The following is a 25,183-nucleotide window of genomic DNA, read 5'->3' on the forward strand; positions in this document are numbered from 1 at the left end:
CAGTTCGAGCTTTGGGGCATTTTTCTCGCTTTTATCGACCAGTGCAGTGTCACCAAAGATCCAAGCCGAATACATTATTGCAACAGGAAGACCAAGGAGAAATGAAAACCAAATGCGAACAAAACCTGAAACATTTATTTCATTTCAGTATGTAATATCGTGATTTCTGCGAATGTGCATATCAAGCTCTCTGACAGATGGCTATTTCCTAGATATGTTTGGTAGCTTCTGCCGCACAGATTGCCCGCACTTGCTCGGAAGTGTACTGAAGATTGTCGGCCAGTTTGGTTTGCGAAGAGTTCATACACGCGAGAAAATTGGTTTTCAGCCCACCCAATACCGCCCGTAGGGTGGCTTCCGTTTCTGGGTTGAGTGTTGGCATGCTGACACGGGCACCCAACCGAGCTAACAGTTTGTCACGAATCTTTATGGGATCGATAAAAATGTTCTCCCCGCGGAATACCCCTAGCAGGCTGAATTGATCGTATGCTTCACGTGTCAACGCGAGCTCGGGAAATCTGGACAGCTCTTCGAACATTCGAGTGTCAACATCATTGAAACAGTTCGTGTACGAGATACCGGCTAGATTGACCAGCAGGTTTGTGCTGGTTCGGATGAAATCCAGACACTCTGGTCCGCTGGCTTGTACATCGGCGGCAGTCAATTGGTTTAATAATGCCGATTCATTGTTGATTGAATTTTGGATGTAGCTTTCCTCCGATAGTACAACTTCGCTTTGTGCCGAAACTAGGAAGTCTGCAAAGCCACTGATAACTTTCTTCGATCGCTTGAGCTGCGGAAAGATTTGAAGTGAATCCTCGTGTGCGGCCAGAACCAGCTAAAATGAAAATAATTAATCAGATGGGGTGATTGATAAGACGAAGATTCACCAGGTGTTATTACTTACGTTGGATGCTAATGACGTCATTACCAATATGAGTAGCGATAAGACATTAAGCGTCTTCATATTGTTTCGATGAAAAACGAATTAATATAACGATACTATCAACGGCTTGTTTACTTTCTTGTTGCGGTCTGGGTAAATTGCACCCTGGCCATATATTATATACGGACACCGTCAATGGTTTATGAATTAATGATAGGTGACCGGCAATGTCGGTGCATTTTATAAATGATATCTAGACACTCGAAAAGCTCTTATCGCCGGTAAACGGTCGAGGTGCTACTGAGTGGCCAAAACAGGTAGGATAGCATAAAATTCAAAAAAAAAAATTGTTATCGCTCCGCCGCCTGTGGCCCGTGGTTAATTGTTATGGCTGGCCGAGATTGGCCCAGATGCGTAAATGGTACTAAGCCACATCGCCGATATATTTACTACATGGAAGAGGTGGAGGGGCGATATACACACACTTCCTGTCTGGACAAGGGTAGCCATGAGAGAGATTAATTAAAATTCGCGGCACTGTACGTTTACAATGCAGAGGCTCACGTTTGTTGTATTTAGCTTTTTTTTTAAATTTTAATTCATGTACGTGTTGTTCAGGGTAATCTTCAATGAACTGTTGCTTATCATAACAATAAAATTTTTTGATGCTTCTGATAGGTGTAAAATATGCTCCTACTTTGAATGCATGTATGTAGATGCGTTGATTCCATAGAATAAATTACAGTGCACAACAAAATGAATAAAACTTGTGCGCTCGAATTCGAACAGCAATGTAATGAAAGGATTTGTTTTTAAACGAGGAAGGTAGTTACGAAATGGAATAAACCTGCATCTCCCATTTCAGTAGAGTCAACGGAGACACTATTTCAGATTTTAAACATGATTAAACGAAAGACGGTACTCTCAAGTCTGTTGAAAGCAAAATGTATTCGGAAATGGAATTTTTAACATTTGTTAGTGGTTAGTAACATCATTGACCAGTGTTTTTATTGTTCTGTTTGAAATAAAAGCCGAATTCAAGACAAAACTGTGTGCATTTGGAATGATCTTCTGAAAAGTAGTGGAAAAAATATGACCAACTCTGGACGGATTTTTGAATGCATACATCCGAAATAAGTTTGTATTGTTTTGTCTTCTTATATGATTTGACGGTCGACCCTTTTTTTTAAAATTCATTCTATTCGCGTCAATTTTGTTACTATGTAAAAGGTTTTTTTTCTGGTTTAGTTCTACATGACAATAATTATTCTCCTGCTGAATCAGATGAAAGTACTAAATTCCTGTTTCAATGCCTGATTTTATACAATACTTACTTACTTTACTTTACTTTGTTGGCTAACGGACCGTTCACCGGTCTAGGGCCGAATGAGATAGAGATGTTCAGCTTCTGTCTTGGACAGCTGTTCTCCAGTCTCCTCGTACACCAGCAGATTGTGCATCTTCTTCCTCCGCGCACATCCACCGCGTGCGAGGCCTATCACGGAGTCGATGGCCTCTTCCTGGTTCTCTACTGAATAAAGTTTCGGCGGCTCTCTCGTCAGGCATTCTGGCTACATGTCCAGCCCACTGGAGCTTGCCCCGCTGTATTACCTTCACTATATCAGCATGTTTGTATACCTGGTACAACTCGTGATTCATGCGTCTGCGCCAAACTCCATCTTCCAGTTTACCGCCAAGTATCGATCGCAGAACTTTACGCTCAAAAACTCCGAGCACTCGTCGATCAGCTTCCTTCAGCGTCCATGCTTCATGTCCGTAAAGGGCCAACGGGAGTATCAGCGTCCTATACAGCGCTAGTTTTGTGCGAGTTTGCAAACTACGGGACCTTAGCTGGTTACGTAGTCCGTAGAAGGCCCTGTTCGCAGTTGCAACTTGTCGTTTCACTTCACGGCTCATATCGTTGTCACATGTCACAAGCGTACCAAGATAAACGAATTCGTCAACCACTTCAAATCGTTTCCCATCTATCTCCACCTCAGCGCCAACACCCCGGGGACACCCACGCTCTCTGCTAGCTACCATGTACTTCGTTTTGGCAGAGTTAATGACAAGTCCCAATCTCGCTGCTTCCCTCTTAAAGGGTACTAAGGCCTCCTCCACGGCCTTACGGTTGATACCGATGATATCAATGTCGTCCGCAAAACCAAGAAGCATGTGAGATTTCGTGATGATCGTACCGTTTCTTTCCACGTTTGCTCTTCGTACTGCACCCTCAAGAGCGATGTTGAACAGTAAGTTGGAGAGCGCATCCCCCTGTTTCATTCCATCCAACGTTACGAACGCGGCTGATGTCTCGCCAGCTATCCGCACGCACGATTTTGATCCCTCCAGCGTCATACGAATCAGACTTATTAGCTTCGTCGGGAAACCGTGTTCCAGCATTATCTGTTACAGCTCGTATCGTTTCACTAAATCATATGCCGCCTAAAAATCTACAAACAGATGGTGGGTCTGCAAGCTCTACTACCGGAGCTTATCGAGGATCTGTCGCAGGGTGAAAATTTGATCCTTCGTGGAACGCCCCTGAAAACCAGCCTGGTATTCGCCAACAAAGGATTCCGTTAACGGTCTGAATCTGAAGAACAGGATACAGGAGAGCACTTCATATGCAGAGTTGAGCAACGTAATGCCTTGATAGTGCCCAGCCAACAATTTGGTCCGTATATTTCAGTTGTTGTTGAGATATAAGAATCCTTGTACAATCTAATAAAGTTGTATATAACGTTCTATATGAGCTTATAAGTACCAAAGTGGAGGCAATATACGTACCAAACTGGTTCGCGCAGTTAAAGATATGCAACTTTCTATTCCATTTTTTACCATTCTATAACAGTTACCTTTTGCAAAAAATCCGAGGTATGAACAACTCTGTTTGCTACTTAGTACAATTTTCTATTGCCATAATTCAAGCATACATACAATTCCGTTTCACTCGTATTATGATTCTGTAACGATGCTCTACGAAATTAAACGTAGCAGTGTGTAACATGTACTGCGAAAAAAATTTGCATTATATACAACCTAAATTTTCCAAATAATAAAAAAATATAAAATTGAGTAGCAACAATTTCATTTATATTTTTTTCAATGAGAAGTACGCGTACCATTAACTTAGTGTACATTCTTTGGTATGTATTAATTATTGAGGTTGGATGCGGCATTTTTCTATTCTTTTTATATTTTACGAGGCTGTGTTCAGCCTCGAACCCCCAACGTTCCGATCACTGCTCTCATTCCCTATCCTCAGGGTCATTTTACGATGCTGCATGTCAACCATTTTTATCTTGTACTGTTGAACGCCTCAAATCGTATGAACCTGTAAATCGTATATAATGTCACTTATTGTCTTCAATGTTGACCAAATCTATTTATGAACTCTGATGTCAATATGTAACTCAATATTGCCTCATATACGAAGGAATAATAACATGCGATCTGCATTTACCTTCTTTTTAAATGTTAGACGATTTAAGCAATTGCAATCAACAAACATTGAAAATTTTCCAAGGCGTTGCCCATGTTTATGTGAAACACGACTGTATGTGCCATTTTTTGGGTGATTTTTCTTTTAGTCAAAACTGCGTTTATGATTTATACCTAATTTTTTAAATCTTTTTGGAACTAGATTTTAAAAACCAGAGTTGCTGAAAAAGACATTTTAATTTAAATTAAATTAGACATAAAAATGGTATCATTCTGGTACTGTTTAACGATTTCGTGTTTTATAATAGATGATTTCAACTGTCACGAAAAAGTAAATTGTATAAAATTCATTATGCAATCCTCTTACAACTGTTATAGGAGTTTTCAAGGAATATGAATATCAACGTGGATCACATAAATTAGAAATCCTACAATTTTGCACTGCAATTAAGATTAGCACAGTAGGCAACTCTATTGCGATTAAACCTGATTTTTTGTGTGCATTTATACGAGGAACAATATGCAGTCATATATCACGGACTGTACGACCCATATATGATGAAAGATAACTTGAACTGATTATAACATGAACTTTATACAATTTCGATTGACACTGGATGTTTATACGATTTTGTATTGCCATTTTTATACGATTTCTGGTTATCTGGGTGCAACAATCCAATCGATGAACCTTCTTATAGATAGGACATATGAGGCCTTCCAATAGTCGTTCGGCATTTGTTCATCCGCCCAGATTCTTAGTATTATCTGGTGGATCGCATAGTACAGTCGCTCGCTTCCCGCTTTTAGAAGTTCGGTCGGGATACTGTCCTTCCCAGCGGCCTTGCCATTTTTCAGCTCACTAATCGCCTTTTTCACCTCCTCCTGTGTTGGTGGCTCCACAGCTTGTTCGTCATAATTATAATCATAACCCTGTTCCTGCTCTGCTCATCCGGCTCTTCACCGTTCAATAGCGCCTGAAAATGCTCCTTCCACCTGGCTGCAACCGTCGGTTTACCAGTAAGCATATATATTCAATAATTTTATCAATTCAAATATTCAATGATCAAGATTCAAATTTATGATCTTTCAATTGCCAAGTTTACTCGATAACTCGTCGCATGCTAAACTTCCTCGTCTTTCAATCTAATCGATTAATCTAATTTTGATTGGCTGTAAATTAATGGGTTCTAGAATGAAATACGTTTTTTTTTGCAATGAGTCAGTGAGGCAATAATAAAATCGAGAGAAAATGAAAATAATAGTTTCCAAAGTATAATATGAATATTTGTCCAATAAACTTCGTACCTTATTGGGCCGGATGCCGTAAATACCATTCCAAGCAATGATAATTATAAAAAGTTGGGTTTTTATTCTTGGTAATTTCGAAAAGTAACAATACCGTGGCAGTAATTTTTCATATCATATTGCTCTTGTAAATCTTAAGCTAAACGAAACATTGCCTTCAAATTTTAATCTACGGCTATTTTTAATTATCTCCAACCGGGTTTAATTGCGCGTTTGTTTATTAACCTGGTTCATCACGGTTCGCGAGAGTATGGCCCGAAGTACTACTGAGAGGCTCATCAATTAAACTTAAATTTATTTCGGTTCGCACGAATTTGTTCAATTTAGAAGACGGTTTCATCCCCATCAACCTATGCGTTGGAGAAGGCGATTCAATAATTTCTGAAAAAAAGCTTAATTAGGGTTTAAGTTTACTCTAGCCAAGATTAACAAATTCACAACTGTTAGCTTTACTTCAGTATCCTGAGTTTAAATGTTAAATATAAAAGTAGGCCTCATTTGTTCTTGCTCCGTTTGGCGATGGGCATTTTGATTTTGTGTCGTGGGTACCTGTTTTTTGTTTGACTTTTGTAAGTAAAGAACGTTGATTTTTTTGCTCGATCCTTTTCTTTTACCGGAGTCTCGAGAAATATTAGCTTCGAAAATCACTCATCAAAACGTTAACAGTTCGCTTCATGCGAAGTCCTAATACAAATTTTGACACTGTGAAAGTTTCAGCATGTGCAGTTGATACCTTTTTTTGTTCGCATTTTTCAAAGCAAATTCAAAAGTTATCAATCAATGTGGCACTTGACACAACCGCGTTAGAAATAATCATCAAACGTTGTGGTTGGTGTAAGTAAAGCGGAACAAATACATGATACCAACGAATTAATTTTGAGTTTGCTTCTAATTATAAGAAATAACAAATCATATTCATAAATTTTCGCTCTCCATCCGCGTTCGAGTTTTTGTAGAATTGTACAAGCGAAGGATGTTTCTTTCTGTATTGCACACGGGGAATATCGATTCAGATCTCCTTGGTAGGTTAAGAAAGTTTACCTTAATTTTTCTTCGTATTATTCGTCGCAAAAACTTGTTAAGGAAAGCGATATTCAGCATAATACAGACTCATAGTAAACATGAAAAAGAAAAAATTTTGGCTCTAAGAGAGTCACTTATTGCAGTAATTTTGCTCTATTGAATTTCAACAGGAATTAAACAAGGGTTCTCTATACATTCGACGAATTTGAATTATTTATGCATCATCGATTGAGATAGGAATTCGATAAAAAAAAAAACGTTTGTAACTCAACTCAAAATCCATTACACCTTTCCTAGCTAAAGCTGGGAAGGCACGATTCAATCAAATCAATCAAACTAGAGTATCTCCTTGTTCACAAGTTGTGCGACACAAGTGTAACTAATGACGATAAGATTGATCGGCGCTAGGAAAGTATATGCACAAAAAGACGATTCATATTGCGATGTAAGATAACAATCGATACTATATAAATCAACTGTTGAGTCATGACATTTTGTGAAAATGGATCATTGCTTTTAACGTTTTCGGAGTTAAATAAAGTTCGAAATTAGTTTGGAATAAGCTTAGCTATCCTAAAACAATGGCTTAACGCATAGAAAAAAAAATAACAAGCTTTCAACCCTGGAAAGAAAATCTTATTCTGGCGTTAAGTTGATGCATAAATTTTAAATCATTTAAAATGCAAGTTTTTGTTTAAAATTAGAAAATGAGTGATTATTACGGTGTGAACACATCGATACATAACAAATACCTTACTCACTTACCAGAAGAAGTTGACGCCATGTTGCTCGGTTTTGGGCTGTGTCTCACTAGTTCCCCAGGCGTCTCATCACTCGCAGGTCTCCTTCGATCTGGTCGAGCCATCGCCACCGTGCACGCTGTGCTCCTCTTTTTCTGGTGCCGGCAAAGTTGCTGAAGAGAAGTGATTCCACAGGGTTGTCCTTACGAGGTGACCGATCCACCGCAACCTATTGACTTTCACCAGGTGTGCAATGGAGTTCTTTCCAAGCAGCACGTGCAGCTCGTGGTTCATGCGCCGTCGCCATTCTCCGTCGTCCTTCTGTACTCTATCGTAGATAGTCCGCAGCACCTTCCGTTTGAAAACTCCAAGAGCGTTAAAGTCCTCCGCGAGAAGCGTTGTTGTAGAGCACCACCGGTCTTATCAGGGTTGTGATCGAAGTGTCTTCCGAAGTTAAAAGTAGGCACGATTTCGCGTCTCTGGATCTCTTTGCTGGTGTTATTGTCGGCGGTCACCAGTGACCCCAAATACACGAACTCATTGACCACCTTAAGCTCATCGCCGTCTACAGAGACTTGAGTTTGATGTTGTTCTTCTTGTAGCCTCTCGCTCGCAGGTATTCCGTTTTCGAGGCATTAATTCGCAGTCTGATTCGTCCGAATTCGGTTTTCAGTCGGGCGTAAGTTTCCTCCACATTCGCCAAGTTACGTGTTATGGTGTCAAAGTCATCCGCGATGCCCAGAAGCTGAACAGAACTTGTGAAAACGATGCCCGTCATCCGGATCACACCCTCAAGGGCAATGTTAAACAGCAAACACCCTTTTAACCCTCTGCGCGATTCAAAAAGGCTCGAGAGTATCCTCTGAACACGCACGTAGAGCATCACTTGCGCCATGGCATCTTGATCAGTCGAGTCAGTATATCCGGAAATCCGTTGTTGTGTATGATCTACAATAGCTGTTTTCGATCGACTGTATCATAGGCCGCCGCGAACTCAATGAAGATGTGATGTGTGAGCACGTTATACTCGCGACATTTCTGTAAGATCTGTCGGATTGACAAGATTTAGTTCGTGGTGGCACGAGCTACCATGAAGCCCGCTTGGTACTGGCCCACTAACCTTTTGTTTAAAGGTGATAGGGGACGGAACAGAATCTGTGACAGTATTGATTAGCAAGATACCGCGTAGTTGCGGCAATCCAGCTTGTCGCCCTTGTAGATGGGGCAGACGACTCCTTCCATGCAGTCGTCTGGCATTTTTTCTTACTCCCAAATCCTGGAAATGACCCATTGCAGCGCTCCAGCCAGCGTCCGTCCTTGCCAGCGGCCTCGTTGTTCTTCAGCTTCCCGATCGCAAAAAGAACTTCATAAACATCGGGAGTTGGTACTATGTCTTCTGCTGCTGGTGCTCCTAGGTCAGCTCTTGCTCCGCTTCTGTTTACTGTATCGCCATTTAGGTGTCCATCGAAATACTCCCTCCACCTGTCGGCCACTTCGCTGGAATCCGTGAGACAGTTCCCCTCCGCGTCGTTGCACATGTCGACTTGCGGCACATAGCCTCTGCAAGACTGGTGTACCTTCTCATAGAACTTCCACGTATCACTGGCACGGTACAGCAGCTGTTCCACCTCCTCATGTTCACGATCCTCTTGCTGGCGCTTCTTTCGTCTGAGAATCATAGTCATGTCGGTCCCTGCTTGTTTGTAATTGACCTTGTCCACTCTCGTTGACCTGCCCAGTTATATCGCCCACGTCCGGTTCCTCTCATTCACCACTGCCTCGCACTTCCCGTCACACTAGTCGTCTTTGTCAATCGACGTTCCCTCCCCGTTAGCTGTGCGAGTTTTGCACCAGCCGTCCTCGAGAGGCGATGCGCAAAGCCCCTCCGCTGTGGGTAGTACCACTTCGAGCTGTTGCATGTATTCCTCCTCAGTCTGGGGGTCCCGGAACTGCTTGATATTGAGCTGCAGGGTTCAGCGATGTCGCGCGTGGTGCCTAGTCTCGCGACGGGGCTGCCGTCTTGGAAGTAGCTGGCGAGTCACCGCATTTCATAATTCAGCCGTCCGCTCGGGATCAGACGCTCATTGAGCCGCCCATAACATGGAGAACAGACGCTCAGGCAAGAGAACAGCTCCCCCTTTCCTGTCAACATACGAGAAAGTTTCCACCGGTTCACCGCTCTCCCCTTGGTTGCTCGTATCCTAGTCGGTACCACGTGAAGGTAGGAAAAGGAGTTGCTGGGCTTTCTGCTTTGGACAACTTTGGTGTCTTTTTTTGCCAACTATGATGGGTGTACTGCTGGTACATTTTATTTTAAATTCGTTCAATTTCACTTGAAAACATAGCACTATTTGAAAATTCACTGGTCCAGTTCAACTTGTTCGCCCTTGAGTTTAGGGTGGAACGGTGTTGAAGCCACAAATAGCTAACTTCGAGACACCACTTCGAATTTTCGAAATCCTCGGTAATAGGCAATGCGTTCCTTGTGAAAACACTATTTTATGTTTCCTGTACTGAAGTAAACATAAAATAGCGTTTTACAAGGAACGCATCCACTATTTCCGAGTCTTGTGCTTTCAAAAATTCGAAGCGGTGTCTCAAAGTCGGCCATTTGTGACTTCAACACAGTTTCACCTCAACTAATCGCCAAAAACGACCAAGGAACGCATCGCAAGAGACCCGCAGGTGCTTTTGTGGTATAAGGGTATCTTCAGCGGTAGTCTATTTTTGAAACAACTTTATACTAGATTTACACCAGCAAAATCTGAATAGAACCAGCTAATATAGACCAACTTTCCGTTCTCCGCACCGGTGTTGTATATCTTGTTGTGTTAAACCGCTGACATCTGTCACACTGTCAACAATTCAATACCCCATGCTATCAGTTAATGAGACTTGTTATATTAAAAAACACTCAATATTTAACAAACGGAAATTCGATAATTTTTACGTACATTAAACGATTACTTTGGCAAGACACTTTATATCCACAAGACTTTATGGATTTGACGGTTTGACCCGAGCGTCAGTGACATTTCTCAGCATGGATTGGTATGATCGAATGCTACAAGTAGGGTTACGGAGGATAGCGAAAAATATTTGATCGTGTAGGTGTCCATCTTCCGTTTTCGTCTCATCAATCTTTCAAAATCTTGCAGTTCCTAAAACTTGGTTTGGGTTTTGAGGATATTGGGCAGAGATGCCAGATGTTTTTGAAAAATGTCTGCAACTGCTCGAAAAAGTGAAAAAATCTGCTTGAAATCTGAAAAAAATCTATTGGTGATTCGCGAAAATTTCGCTCGCGCTGGTAAAAGTCTGTGAAAATCTGCACACATTTTGAGAAAAACTGCGTAAATATAAGGAGACTTTGACAAAAATCTACAGAAACTATGGAAAATCTATGCATATCTGCAAATCAATAAAAATCTGCACACGGACTCTAAAAATCTTCGTTTTGCAGACAAATCTGCACATCTGGTATCCCTGATATTGGGTGGCATTGCGCAGCTTGATTCGAACAATTTTCGCTACTTTCGAGTAGGTCACATACTGCCAGTTATGCTTCAAGCTTAAAAGGAGCAGTAATTGTCATTTTTCCTGCGGCTCATCTAACCCGCAAAGTCAAAAAATACGAAAAACGAAACATAACGCCCCCCAGCGATCATTTGGTTTTGTTCGAGTTGCTCGAAACAAAATGCTCAATGTCACACCAGCATTTTGAACGTTTTCAGTTCAGTGTCTTCGAGGAACATTTTTCTGGCCTTTTAAGTTCTCCTCTAGTCCCAATACAATTAAGGCGAATAGCCAACATATTTGTCATCCTGGTGGTTGCAAACCAAGTAGTTGAGCCTACGGTTATGGTCTTCCAGAATTCCCCCTTTTGCTGGTCGGTTTCCTTGAAGCCAAAAACGTCAAACCTGTTCATTTTCTTCTTCAGAAAAACCAAAAATGAATTGTGAACTGTCATAAAAAATCTTTGTTTTGTTTATTCCCCAACACTCGCAAAACGCTTATATGAAAATAGCTAGAAATGAGGTATTCAATTAAAATATGACATTTTACCCACCTATTCGTAGCGTACAAAGGGTTTTAGAACGATCTATTTCTTGTTCCAAAAAGTGACAAAAATAGACCAAAACGTATACCAGTTTCAAATTTTTTCAATTTAGATCTGGTATAAAACAAAATTTACACCACCGGTGCAGCAGTGAATTTGAGTTTGTTCCAAACAAATAGAACAAAACAACGATTTGGACCACCGCTGAAGATGCCCTAATGGCTGGTTTCCCATCACTGGTGATTTCGGACCAAACCATCACTGAAGCTGGTTCCTTCCGCGGCCCTCGTTGCCAAGGCGTTTTTTACACGTTTTTGTTTCTGACTCACCGATAGTTCTTGAACCTTTTCTTGGGCAAAACTTCTGCATACACGCAAGCACAGCATTACATTAGAGTTTGAAATCCATTTTTTTCGGATAACGCTCGATCACAAAAGTAACACATACATCCACCGACAGCTAAGATACAATGTAAATTAAGCGACAAGGGGTCCTCCAATGCAGTTTCGTGTAATAAAGAGTGTTGAAGTTATTCAGCAATTCAATTGTCGGACCCTGTAAAACATAAAACAACATGGGAAAAAATAGTTTTACAACCTGTTTTTTATCATATCTTGTAAAATCTAGTGAAAACGTATTTGAAGAGGTTATTGGAATATTAACTGAATATTGATTACACAAGTTAGTTTTAACTAGGCTTGTGATGAGTGATGTGATGAGTAAAATGAGCAGCATGCAGTTATAAGATGTCCAATATAAACTATATGAATAAGGAAATCCTTTGAACAAAGTTTTTGGTGCCCGCTGTTGCAGTTTTAATTTTATGCTGTGTGTGCAATGCAAAACCAATAAATGCAGTTTGGCTCAGCTAACGCGTTTTATTGTGTTTGTTTGTTTTAAATATAACTAAATTAAACACGCGGAAGTATATCTAGCAAGCATTCATTTCGCTCTTTCAGTTTTGTTGATATTTCCACGCTCGTCACCAGAAAAGGAAAAAAAAACTAGGAAATAATCATATCTGCGCATTTTCGTTCAATTTGTTTTATTACGTGGTTAGAGTGACTTCGTGCTCACGGTTTTTTTTTATTTCTCTACATATATTCCATCAATCACTTTCGACAGGTAGTGTTAGAACTCAAATAAACTGAATAATCTAATATTCACTAACACGGTAGATTTAAAGTAAAACTTGATTTATATTTGTTATTCGATATCACATTCGATTTGCTGTGAGCGCCTAGTGTTTTCGTGCAAAATTCCAGAAAGACTCCTCTGGGGCCGGTGATGGTGGTTGATCGGGTGTTGCATTCGTAGCAGCTGTGGTCTCTACATTAGGTAGAAGTACTCCCATGCAAATCTGCTGCAGCTGAATCAGGATCGTATTGATTGTGGTTTGCAGCAGCTGATCGTTGACGGTTAGACACTGGCGATAACTTCCTCGGATCACATCCAGACGAGCGCGGAAATCGTCGACCAGTGCGGATAGCTCAGCAATCAGACCAGTGGGCGATTGCTGCAGTTGGCCCAGCTTTGCCTGTAAGAGATCGATTATAGCTTGCGGGTTCACGAAAATGTTTTGGCCGCGGAAAACGTCGTAGAGACTTATGTCGAGGAAGGATGTTTCGTTCAGTTCTAGATGGGAGTATACTTGGTCGATTTCGGCCTTTAGCTTTGTATCGACGACGTTGATACAATTGGTGAAGGATACACCCGCTAAATTTATGTTAACATCGATGCTACTGCGCAGAAATCCTAGACAACTGCTGTCGGTTTCCGAACTTTGTCCATCGATGTGTCGAAGCGTATTAGCTTCCAAGTTGACAGCCGATCGTAGGAAGTTGTCCTTTGCAACAAAGATTTCACCGTGGAAATCGTAAATTACATCGGAGCTGTTAAGTTTGGCATTGGCCACGGCAGCCACTACGTAGTTCTGCAATTCTCGGTAGGCGGGTTGAACTTGTCGTAAACTATCAATAACGCTAAGTGACGTTTCTCGTTGTGCTACTGCCAACTGCAATTGTATGTAACATTAATAATAGCTGGATCAGAGAAAAAATTTGGTATTCAACTTACACCTAAAATTGTCGTGAGGATTACGATGGTCTTCATGTTGTATGAATGCCGTGCTGGACTAACAATTACTGAACCGTGGTCGGCGAGAAAGTTTAGAATAGCCAGAAGCTTGGTTCAAAGCTAATTGTAACAGGTTCGATTGATTGATATTGTTTTTATACTACTAAATACCTCGCACGTGACGGGTTACTTAAGTGTCTCCAGTGTCTTATCTTTACTACTTTTAATTGATGATGATGGCTGTTTCGTCTGGGTAGACTCCAGCACGGCTGACTCCAGTTCCAAGCGGTGGATAATGTTTACTGATTGACTTTTCTCGAGTGGGTCATCGATTTAGAAATGACTAGATAATCACCGTGTGACGTTTGTTTAATGTATGACGCTCATCATTTATTGGTGAAATTATCATTGCGATACTATTTTGCATTAGAGCGCATGTTAAGCCTTGTTTAGAATTCCAAGCGAAGTGAAAATCTCATACAAAATGCTCATTGTTTCACGTGCGTGAAAACGCAACCTGCGAAGATTTCACTTTGCTTGGAACAGTAAACAAATTTGATCCAGTGAAATCAAAGGTTGTGGATCGCATCTTTTTCACTTGAGCTTACTTTTTTCACGCATGTACACACTCGTGAAAAAAGAAGCCTATGCAAAATTAGGAAAGCGACACCAAATATTTTATGATAGATCATCATACGAAGAGGCTTTACCACAGTTTTTGACAGTTGGGGAAGGTTTGTTCACAAGGTGAACTTATAGAAATAATATTACTTAAATGAGTAGGTTTTAAATGTTGCAAAACTAAATCAAGTTAATGTTACTTAGCAAATGAAAAACACAATTATGGGAAATAATTAAATTAACGAAAAACCTTGACTGATACTTTCTACTATTCTGTGTTATTAACAAAAAATGAGACAAAAAAAAGAGTCGCATAAATTATTACAGATTATTTTATTATGAAAAATTACATCGCATTATTTACAATGGTGTGGTTTCTCGATTAATTTCAATCGTTAGATACTTGAGAATATTTACAAGGTCGCTCTGCGTTTCATGGCCCGATTATCTGAATATTTCTTTTCGGATTACCAATAAAGTTCATCAATTAAATATTATTATTGGGGCTTGAAATAAAACCCGCTAAGTTCTACTGCTGCATATGCAAATTCCGCAACCCAGCTTACCTCGACCTAAAATGGCGTACAGCGGACGCAACCCATTCAGACTACCTTTAAAGGTAGCAGTAACGGCGTAAAAACATGAAAACATCATAACGTAATTAAGCAGCTTCAACTGTTCAGTAGACATTTTATCACGTCATTATGTTATTTTGTTTTCACTCCGTTACTGCTATTAATAATTACGTGATCTCCAGTAGACGTCTGAATTGGCTGCGTCCCCTATCCGCCATTAGTGTTGGCGAAAAGTTGGATAATTAATATTCACATTTTGCGCAAATGTATGGAATTGAGTCAACTAAGTATAAAATTTACTAGTAGTAAAGAAGAGTTAGGTGTAAAAAAGTCTATTACACACATAAAGATTATTACCAACAATGACTTTAGCTAACTTTTCCGGTACGAGTAGGTGTTTTTTTTTTTGTTTTGTCAGATGGGTATATGAAAATTATGAGAACCTAGGATTTGTTGTTGATTTTTGAACCAAATTTGCTCACAACCTACAAAGAACAAGTAATAAAGCATTCGACTTACGACGTATCTCGCGGGAAATGGGAAAAAGAACATTAGTGTCTTTTATATAAAAAAAATTTCCTCTTTCACCGTAGAGATTTTCCTTAGAAGTTTAGTTTCGTTTCAAATTAACAGGAATATCCAATTTACTATGCTGAAACAGATGAAATTGAGCATTCAGAAGCAGATACAAATTGTCATTTTTCCATTTTTATCATTATGATTTTCACCCACGAGAATTCATTTTTTTAATTTAATTCTAAGCCCTTTCATTTTTAAAATTATATTTTAGTTCAAAGGTTTATAAACTCTACCTGTAACAAAATTTTACAAATTTCTAAAGTCCCAAAGAACGAATTGCGGCTGAATAAGCCTTTCTTGTAGCGCAGTTAATAAAACCCAATAAAGCTGTCTCCTTATCACGAGAAGCAATAAACCAGTATAGTAAATTATAGTTCTGCGAACTGCGGATATGTTTATCACTTGTTAAGCCGTAGTTATTGAAGTGGATTAAACCACTCGATGGAAAAAATCACCGTCACAGTGTGATTTTCACGCCTGAAGAACAAAAAACGAAACTATAAATACTATAGGGTGTTTACGTTGAAATCTAAATTAGGCATGATAGCTTCAAGTGAAAAGTACAACATCAAGGCGAAAGATACAATAGGTCACTATTGTAGAACGTGATCGATTTTTGAATGTCTTTGGCCATACAAGGGTTTTTTTGGCAGAATTTTTTTTATAATCAGTAGCAGCATGTTCACGCTAACATCGAACAAAATTAGAAGAAAATCATGAATTAGTTAGGATATAAATGATAATAACGGGTGACAATTCTAATTTTGGAATTTTTCTCGACTGCTTTCAAAAAATTAGCTACTTAAAGAACTGATTTATTTTCCATGAAGACGATACATTTATTATGAACGAAAAAAAATGAACATTTAAGAAAGGTCCGCAACCCGTCTTTTGGCGAAGCTTTTTTATGATGACCGAACAACAGCATTGTACGGCCTTCACGTCGGCTTTTAGAATTCATCTCTTGATTCTAACCTGTTTGCAGCTTATTGATCTCCAGATAATTTTGCACCGAAGGAAATCCCACAGAAATCTTAGATTTGGCGACGGTTCGTTGGGCTGCGTATTTGGGGTACAAATGGCGTCGAGTGGTTGTTCACGAACGTTTGTGTTTATGTTACAAAGTTTGCGGTAAGAAATTAACTTTTGTCGGATGGCGGTAAAAAAATAACTAACACAGATAATTCCGTTTTCAAATTTCCCATGGAAGGTAATTATTAGGGACAGTGGTAAATCGCGATTTCGCGGAAGCCGCGAATTCCGCGAAATCTAGTTTCCACCGTGAAATTCACAAAAAACCCACGAAATGCCGCGAAAGTAATAAAAAACAACAACATTCTATGACAATCATGAAACATTTCGATTTGCAACCTTCGAAATTCATGAAAATCAGCAACAAGGACGAAGCTAAAGATTGCTGGGCACCTAGACATAACATGGAACAGTACTACAACCGCTCTCTCACAACGCGATTTTATCAGTCCTAATTGAATTTAGCGATTGGTGACCTGCATTTCTGAGAATTCCTGAGAGTGCAGCCATAAAGTCTAAGATGAATGATGGAGGCCTACAAGCCAGCATCTTTTTTAAAATAATCGACGTTTTCCTAAATTTTCCCGGTTGGCAATCAAATATTTATCGATTTCCGGAACTCGGTAGATACGGAACGCAGCGTGAGCCAGTATAACATGAATAATACGTGCCTACAGACACCACAATATAATTGAAAATAATTTGACACAGCACGTGCTTTTAGTTAGTAATGCAAAGAAATTATAGATTGTGCGGTTAAATTACCGTACATTAAATTAAATAAAACAGTTGTTTCTTGTTCTTACCAGAGAAAAAATCACTTTATTCAGTATTTTCTGAAGAAAAACTACCACGAAATCCGAATATTTTCTATTTTGCTACCCGCGAATTTTCAACTTTTTTGCCGCGAATTACCACTGTCTCTAGTAATTATGTTAGCTTACTTGCAAAAAAAATCTACGCCTTTGCGAGCGGCCTTCCGGCAGTTAACCGAAACATTCGCCATGGAGGACGATAACATGCGTGTAAGCATGTTTTTGAGTCCTTTCTCCGTTTTATTTACAATTCTTCCTCATTTTCCGCAACAAAATTGTTGGTGTAGATCTTACGCTTCAGGTTCACCCAGAAACCCTCGAAGGGACGCAACTTGCGGACGTTGGGAGGGTTCGTCCACTTGGGTACCACACCTATATTCAGTCGCTCCATCTCCTCAACCGGTCGCAATCGTAATGGGGCGCCAGATTCGGCCTAAACACCGTGTCTACGGCCTTATGATGTTTCTTAATGACGCAACTTCCGGCAGGCACTTGGTACTTTAAATTTCTCCGTTCACGGCCAGTCCGGTGCGAAAAAAGAGCGGCTTTGACATACCTTTCTCGCTGATTGTTAGTCACAGCAGCACATTATGGGGAACTTGGTGTGTAAAATAAACTTCACCTCGGTGCTCACTTCCTTCGTGAGGGAAGTAAAATACGAAGTGCCATGCCAGTCGTTGCCGTCCGGGGTAAGACAGGTACCGTCGTCCATTAACACCGCCACGTTGCGATTTTCCGGGAAAATTGACTTGACCATCTTATTTAGACGCTGCCGCTGCGTCATTGCCTGCAGCTCCGAGACCAGTGGAAGGAACTGCCGCCTCCTGACATGTATGTCCATGTCCGCCAGGTACTTTTTCACCGTGTGGCCAGTTGAACCGAACTCCCGGGCAACGTACGCAGCGATGTAGCCACTTTACCCTTGGTCTTCCCCTTCGGCATCTTTTGGAGTTTCTTGTCGCTCAGAGTTGTCGGCCGTCCGGAATCGGGCTTTCTTTCGATGCGCTGATTGTTGTCCAATAGAACCAATAGTCCACAAACTACCGTACGATGTTTGCTTTCGACGCGACGGGGTACCGTTCTTTGAACACGCCCACTTCTAAACGGAGTACCTTCACTGTTTTCACGGTTAGAGTTCGAGCGATAGAGCTGTCAATTTTTTTATGCTGACTCATGGGCTACTATGATTGATGCGGCATGGGTAGTTCGTCAGTGCGTGTGAAGGTAAACCCATTGAAATACGGTAATTTTTGTCCATTTTATTTACGGCAAATGTCAAGGGGCAAAGTGACGTCATTCACACTCATTTACACACATTCATACACAGTCATTAACATATATCAATATTAAAGCAAGACACCGACAGTGTGTGTAATCTATTTCTATTTGATAATTAGCTCAGTTCGATGATTTATTTATGCGTAACATTCAAATTGAGTACGAGGTAGACGAAAACAATTTATTTTTCATCCAATGCACGAAACCATTTGAGAAGAGTACATCGTTGCTAGTATAGTGCATGAAGATTGCAGAAAAGGATGTAAGCGTATGGTAGCCTCCGCTTAGAAGGTCTATGAGATTGTTCGCGTATAATGAATTCGTTTTAATTTTGTTATGTTACCTTCCCGTCGCCCATGCAACCCAGTGATTCATCGTTTCACCCAGCCACCCACCCATCAGGTTGGTATATCCTGCCACCAGAAGACGGGTGAAAAGGAGTCGCGAGAGATGATTAACACTTGCGTACCCGAGCCCTCCGGAGCCGAAAAAATGAAAATTCATTTACCTGCCATTCCGCAAGATCTGAACCGATTTTGATCGATCCTTTTTCAAAACATCACAAATTTATCATAGTTTTTTGGACAGTAGGGGACATTTCGAAATTTCCCGTTGTTCCGAATTTATCGAGAGGAACCGTGGGGTAAGTACCTTTCCAGAGACACAGGCTGGCAGACACAGGCTATCAAACTTTAAGTTTTTGCAAAACAACACTATTGGCGATCGCTATTTGGACACTTGGGCGTGTTCTGGCCACTACTGGCCGAGTTCCAGAAATCGGTTCTGGGAATGGTTCCGAGACCTAGCTTGCGGCATATAAAAAAACTCGGACAGGAACCCTAAGCCCTACGCCGTTTAGCCGAAAGTGCCCTTGCCAGAAAGTTAATGGAACGCATATTTCCACTCCCCCAGAACCCCGAAGTTTGGATATGGAAAACCCACCGTTTTGGTTCGTAAAACCCGCAGTGATTACTCCAGAGTAACCCGTGACTCCTCGTCAAGTTGTGGCAAGGACACGGTGCGAATGCTGGACGTTTCACTTCACCAGCAAGGGCGGCAAAGACCGCAAACGGATGCAGATTGGTGGTAGCAAAGGTGGAGGACATCGAGAGTAGCAGTCTGAAGACGACAAGTGAACAAAAGCTGAAGAAAAAGGCTCCCCGTAAAATGAAGGTTAGATAGAACATAAGAAAGTGGGAGCGCAAGGAGAAAATGGTAACAATAAAAGTTTGTAATGCTTTTCGCGACTAACCTACACATAGACAGGCAATCATCGCCGTCAGCTCTAGTTACTGACGGTGCCTTGAACCTTAATCTGATGATGTTTATCTGACCAAAATATTCCTTTCATCGGTATGACGTTTTTGAAGAAATGGAATTCAAATTCCATGACTTAGACAAAAAGGAAAAAGTCTTTTTTTATCCAATATTCTGCGCGCTCTCCCATTATCTTCCAGGAGGATTATTTTTTAGGTTTGCAGTAAATTATACGCAGTCGAAACCGGAAAATTTTCGCCTCAAAAATACAGCCCTTGGGTTGTATGAAATGGTGACGTGGGACTAAACACTGTAATAAGAGAAATTTTTCGTTACAAAGGTTACAGAATCCGCAGACAGAATTAACTCGTTTGTTCAGTGACTTACATATTTTTTATCTCAGCCCCCCCCCCCTTATTTTTTTTAGAAATATATTTAACAACACTCGAAAGAATATCGTTTACACTTGACGATATTGTGCCTGTAGTGTTTTTTTTGTGCAAACAATATTTATTTGACAAGCAAAGCGTATCGTTGTTGTTGAAGGAGTTTCAAGAATTGCTCGTATTGCGTCTAAATCAGAATTAACTCTTTTTTCTCAAAAAACAAATCCAATAATACGTACGTTATCATAATGAATGGTTTTGTTTTATTTAACCCTGATTAAATCAAATTGATAGTAAAATCTCACTCTGAAAAAAAAGCTGTTACATAGATTCACTGATAGGGAAACATAAGAAGATATGTTGATCAAAATTATCAACAAGTTCCAGCAAAAAACGTAGCAATCAACAATTACAACAAAGGTTAAGTTTAAAAAGATTCATTTCTGTTTTTTTTGCCTGACAAGTTTTTTTTCATTTACTAACAATTACATTTACTGTATTACGAAGACAGCTACGGACAAAAAATTCACAAGCATTCGCCGTCTCTTATCCTTCTACAAGTTTGTATTTTTAGAAATTTACTCTTTCGATATTATGCCGGTCACGATTATTTAGTGGATGTCGAAATTAGAATAAAATAAAACTAACTTATAACTTATAATCGGTGCTATAATGTTTGATTCATGTTGAGTAATGGTAATCATATTCATGAGATAAACTTTTAATCACTATCAGCAGCAGCATTGCAGTTTTTCCTCGATTGCACACGAATAGAAATGTACGAACAGAAGTATACAATAGACGACGAGAGACCTGCGGCACTCTGCTCCACATACAGTAAATGTGGTATTGTTGCTTTCACCAGCATGTTTTCTTTCAAGACATCAGTTTTTATCACGCTCTAACAGCAGCTTTAGAAATTGTTCAAGGAAAAGGGTTGTTACAAACTTTTCGAAAGATCTTTACCTTCGAGACATCAAATTAGTCTAAGTTCATGACATCAAATATGAATTGACCTGTTGGACGGGGAAACTCTGTCAATTTTATTTTTATATTGATACAGAGAATGTCAGGGAATGGTTGGTGTCCATTCACATCGTCTGTGCTAGGAACGCTCGCATGTGATTGGTTCGTTGTTCCCGTAAATTTGTCCTTGAAACTTTTATCGATTTTTACCGCGTAGCAATGAAATAATATTGATAACTAGCGTATTACAAAATTGTCCAACATTTTAACTATCCAACAACATATTGGTTAGTGTTATCCATTATGTGGTTATGCTCTTAATATCGTTTGAAATCTGACGCATCATTTGCCAGTTCAATTTACAATTTTACAGAATGCATGTCAGTAGGTATAGAAAACAAAGACGTAGTCCCACGTCAAAAACAATCATAACTTTTCTTGTCGATATTAACGTTTTATCAACGGTGACTAGAGCAAGGCCTCCCCAGCTGGTATCGAGGCACAATGCTGGCCTAACAAGCCAGTTGTCGTAGGTCCGAGTCTCGGCTCAGGAGAGACTGTTAGTGTCAGAGGGATCGTAGCGCTAGCCCCGCAATTGTCCTGTACACTTAACAGTTGGCTGCGAAGTCTGTGTATAGTAAACAGAAGGTCAAGTTCCGAATCGGAATGTATGACCAAGGCTTTGCTTTGCTTCGACTAGAGCAAGGCAAGTGTCCTCCAGTGTCTCCATACATCTATAGTTTCCTTTAACAACATTTTTGAGTTGTGCGTTCATAATTAAACTAGAGTAACTATCACAATAAAAATTCAGAATACAGGCAAATGGAATCAAAATTCATATATTTGCAAATGTAAATAGTTCACACAACATTTTTACTATAATTTTCAATTTTTTAATTCATAATTGCAGAAATCAGCAGTTTAGAACCTTTTCATTACTATTCTTGGAACATTGATTAGTTTTTCTTAAATTGAAACTTTTTTTCAATTAATGATTATTCCCGCAGGAGGCGTGCTAGTGGCCATTTCGGTCGTGGTAGTTATATTTACAGTTGCTTCTGGAGCTGCGGTAGTGGTACTCGCCACTAGTTGTCCTCTGCAAATTTGCACTATTTGCGTGCGGGCTAAATCTAATGATGTGTAGAGCAGCTTTGTACCTTCGTTCAAACATTGCTCGTAGCCGACATTTAGTGCGTGTAACTCCGCCTCAAAATCGTGCAGCTGGTTATACAACACATCTACGACAATGGTCGGATCGTTGGAAAGCTCCTCCATTCGGGCGTTTAGTTTCTCAATGATGCTCTTTGGGTCGTAGAAGATGTTTTCTCCTTCGAAAATACCAAACAATCCCGAGGAACTATAGTCTGATTCGTTATGTTGCAGCGTGTGGCGAAAACGAGTTACAGTTTCGGTGAAGGAGTCATCCACGTGGTTAATGCAATGTGTGTACGAAACACCAACAAGGTTTACACTCATATCGGTACTAGAACGGACGAATTCCAGGCAGCTCGGATTAACTGCTGCTGATTGTGCTTGAATTATGCTCAAAATTTCTCGTTCCTCGCCAATAGCTGTAAGAACAAACTTTTTCTTTATTTCAATGACCCGTTTTTCTAGCTGTTGGACCAGAGAGGAACCGTTCAGTCGAGCATTGGTAAATTGGTGATCAATGAAATCCTGAAGTTCATTTTGCAACGGACTTAGTTTTTCCATCGTCTCTATCACTTGTAGTGAGGCCTCGCGTTGGCCCTGGGCAATGGCGCAAACTGCGAGTAGCACCAACGATACCTTTGGCAACATGTTGATCTAGAGTTTTTTTTTGTTGAAGATTCGATACAGACAATCTGAAGTGCTGGCGTCTACTGAATGCAAGAGATCTCCAGTTTGCATTTTATACGAACAAATGCAACTTAGTGCGGCTTTGTCCCTTGCTACATGTACAATTTGTTCCACTGACAGATTTAGGCCAATTTGTCATTCCCGTGATTCATTTTTATATCGGGAATTCTACTGGTACCGTTCTACTGCTTACCGTAATTGTGAGTTCGTCTTCCGGTTGATAAATTGATGTTGATAACAATTGTATTACACTTACTAAGTGAAATAAATATGGAACGAAGCGCCCAGATTAAGGTCAAGATCAAATAGAACGAACGAGTAGTGAAAGTAGAAAAGATTTCCCGTTCGACGTCAAGATAACACTTTATCTAGCCTAGGTATTCCCCTTGCAGAAGGTCATGGGTGTTTTCGTTTGTCTCCCCCGGCTGAGTGCGAGTCATCTTCAGTTTTATTTGTAAAGTATAAATAATATAAAGTTTTCACTCGTGATTCACTAAATTTGATAAATTTTTGCTATTTTCAAGAATTTACGCTGCCATCAAAATAATTATAAGTACGAGTAACGTGGAGACCAGTAGTCTATTTTGAACCATTTCCAGTATGGGGCCATCCACATACCATGTGGACTGATTTTCAACGATTATTAACCACCCCCTCCCCCCAGTGGACAAATGCCCATATAAATTCTTTTTTTTATGGACCGTGGACATTCCACAACCCCCCCAAGCTGTCCACGTGGTATGTGGATGGCCCTTATGGGGTGTTGTCGTGTAAATAAGCGTAACCAAGTTTTCAACGAGGGTTTCTTTACCCGGTGTTGGTCTCTTGGTTACTGGCAATATTTGGTTAAAAGTTAGAGAAAACAGATGAAAGATGATAGTGGGGTTATTTTTGCAAGACAAGAATATAAATGGGCTGATTTCCAAGAATAACCTTATATTTTCGTTTCATTTTAACTTCATCTCGAAGTTTTCAAATTTTGGAATATTTTTTTAAAATTATCTTGTTTACGATCAATCGTCAAGGAAAACTCATTTCCACCTCATCATACTTGAATAAACCTTTTCTGGCAAGGTTATTTTTTATTATTAATGGGTCATTCCATACGTAGTGACCACTAAAAAGCACGAACTTGGACACGACCATCACAGATTTTGCTTCTTTTTGTTGGGAGAATTATTCATCTACTGTCACTTTGGAAAAATCCCAAATTTGGTGTCGATTGGAATACCCCCCGCTCTGTGGTACCCCCTGTTTATCCCAAAGTCACGAATTTTTTGTTCAAAATCTCTTTTTTTTTCTTACAATTCATAGACGTAAGATGTCCGAAAAATACTGATAGATAATTTTTAAAGAAAATAAACCAAGGAATCCAGAAGAAAATAAGTTTTGACCGGAAGTGTTGCCAGATAAATTATTTTTGTATTTGAAAACTAAATTTACATTTTTCGGCAAATGCAACCATTTTTATTTCAAATTTGATAATTTCATCGTATTTCTTGGAAAATTTTACATAAGAAACAGCTATAATTCCAAGGTAATATAAGCCAATCTCGAGATATAACATTTTTACAAAAAAAGTTGTAAACTTCGTAATTAATTTTTTTTTCCATTTATAGACGTAGACACCCGGAAAATAGTGATGGGTGAATTTTGAAGAAAATAAACCAAGGAATCCAGAAAAAATATTATTTTTGACCGGAAGTGTTGCCAGATAGATTATCTTTGTATTTCAAAACTAAATTTACATTTTTCGGCAAATGCAGCTAATTTTATTTCAAATTTGATGGTTTCATCGTATTTCTTGGAAAATTTTACGTAAGAAACACTTATCACTCCGTGGTATTATGAGCCAATCTCGAGATATAGCATTTTTACGAAAATAGTTCTGAATTTCGTAATTAATTTTTCGTAAAAATGTTATATCACAAGGTTGGCTCATATTAACACGGAGTGGTAAGTGCTACTTACGTAAAATTGTTTGAGAAACACGATGAAACCATCAAATTTAAAACAAAATTAGCTGCATTGGCCGAAAAATGCAAATTTAATTTTAAAATACAAAAATAAAATAAAATTCTTGCTAGCAAAATCTTCGCGAAAATTTGGTTATGCGCTACACAAGTATTTCGCCACCTTTAGTTTACAGTCCATATGAAGAAGCGAACTAAAAATCAAACGGAGCTGTCAGAGTTTAATAGCTCAGAAAAGTTAATTTTTCTCCAGTGGTTCTTTTTTGACTAGTGTATGCATGCGTGAAAAAAGGAAGCCTTAGTAAAAAAGATGCCACCCACAACCTTC

The 25,183-nt window shown here is 39.6% G+C and overlaps 3 protein-coding genes across 8 annotated transcripts in view; 1 reads left to right on the forward strand and 2 right to left on the reverse strand.

The window, feature by feature from the left end:
• Positions 1–25,183, forward strand: part of LOC129727459 (uncharacterized) — a 175,778-nt gene that overhangs the window by 55,653 nt on the left and 94,942 nt on the right. The gene's annotated exons all lie outside the window — the stretch shown is intronic.
• On the reverse strand, positions 114–1,112 carry LOC129727464 (uncharacterized). Its single transcript, XM_055685324.1, has 2 exons — positions 908–1,112; positions 114–838 (listed from the first exon to the last, which is right to left on the reverse strand). The coding sequence occupies exons 1-2, from the start codon at positions 965–967 to the stop codon at positions 209–211; spliced, it is 690 nt and encodes a 229-aa protein (XP_055541299.1). The 5' UTR covers positions 968–1,112; the 3' UTR covers positions 114–208.
• Positions 12,525–13,695, reverse strand: LOC129727463 (uncharacterized). Its single transcript, XM_055685323.1, has 2 exons — positions 13,535–13,695; positions 12,525–13,472 (listed from the first exon to the last, which is right to left on the reverse strand). The coding sequence occupies exons 1-2, from the start codon at positions 13,568–13,570 to the stop codon at positions 12,699–12,701; spliced, it is 810 nt and encodes a 269-aa protein (XP_055541298.1). The 5' UTR covers positions 13,571–13,695; the 3' UTR covers positions 12,525–12,698.

This window comes from Wyeomyia smithii, chromosome 3 (assembly GCF_029784165.1).
Source record: "Wyeomyia smithii strain HCP4-BCI-WySm-NY-G18 chromosome 3, ASM2978416v1, whole genome shotgun sequence".
NCBI classification, from domain to species: Eukaryota; Metazoa; Arthropoda; class Insecta; order Diptera; family Culicidae; genus Wyeomyia; species Wyeomyia smithii.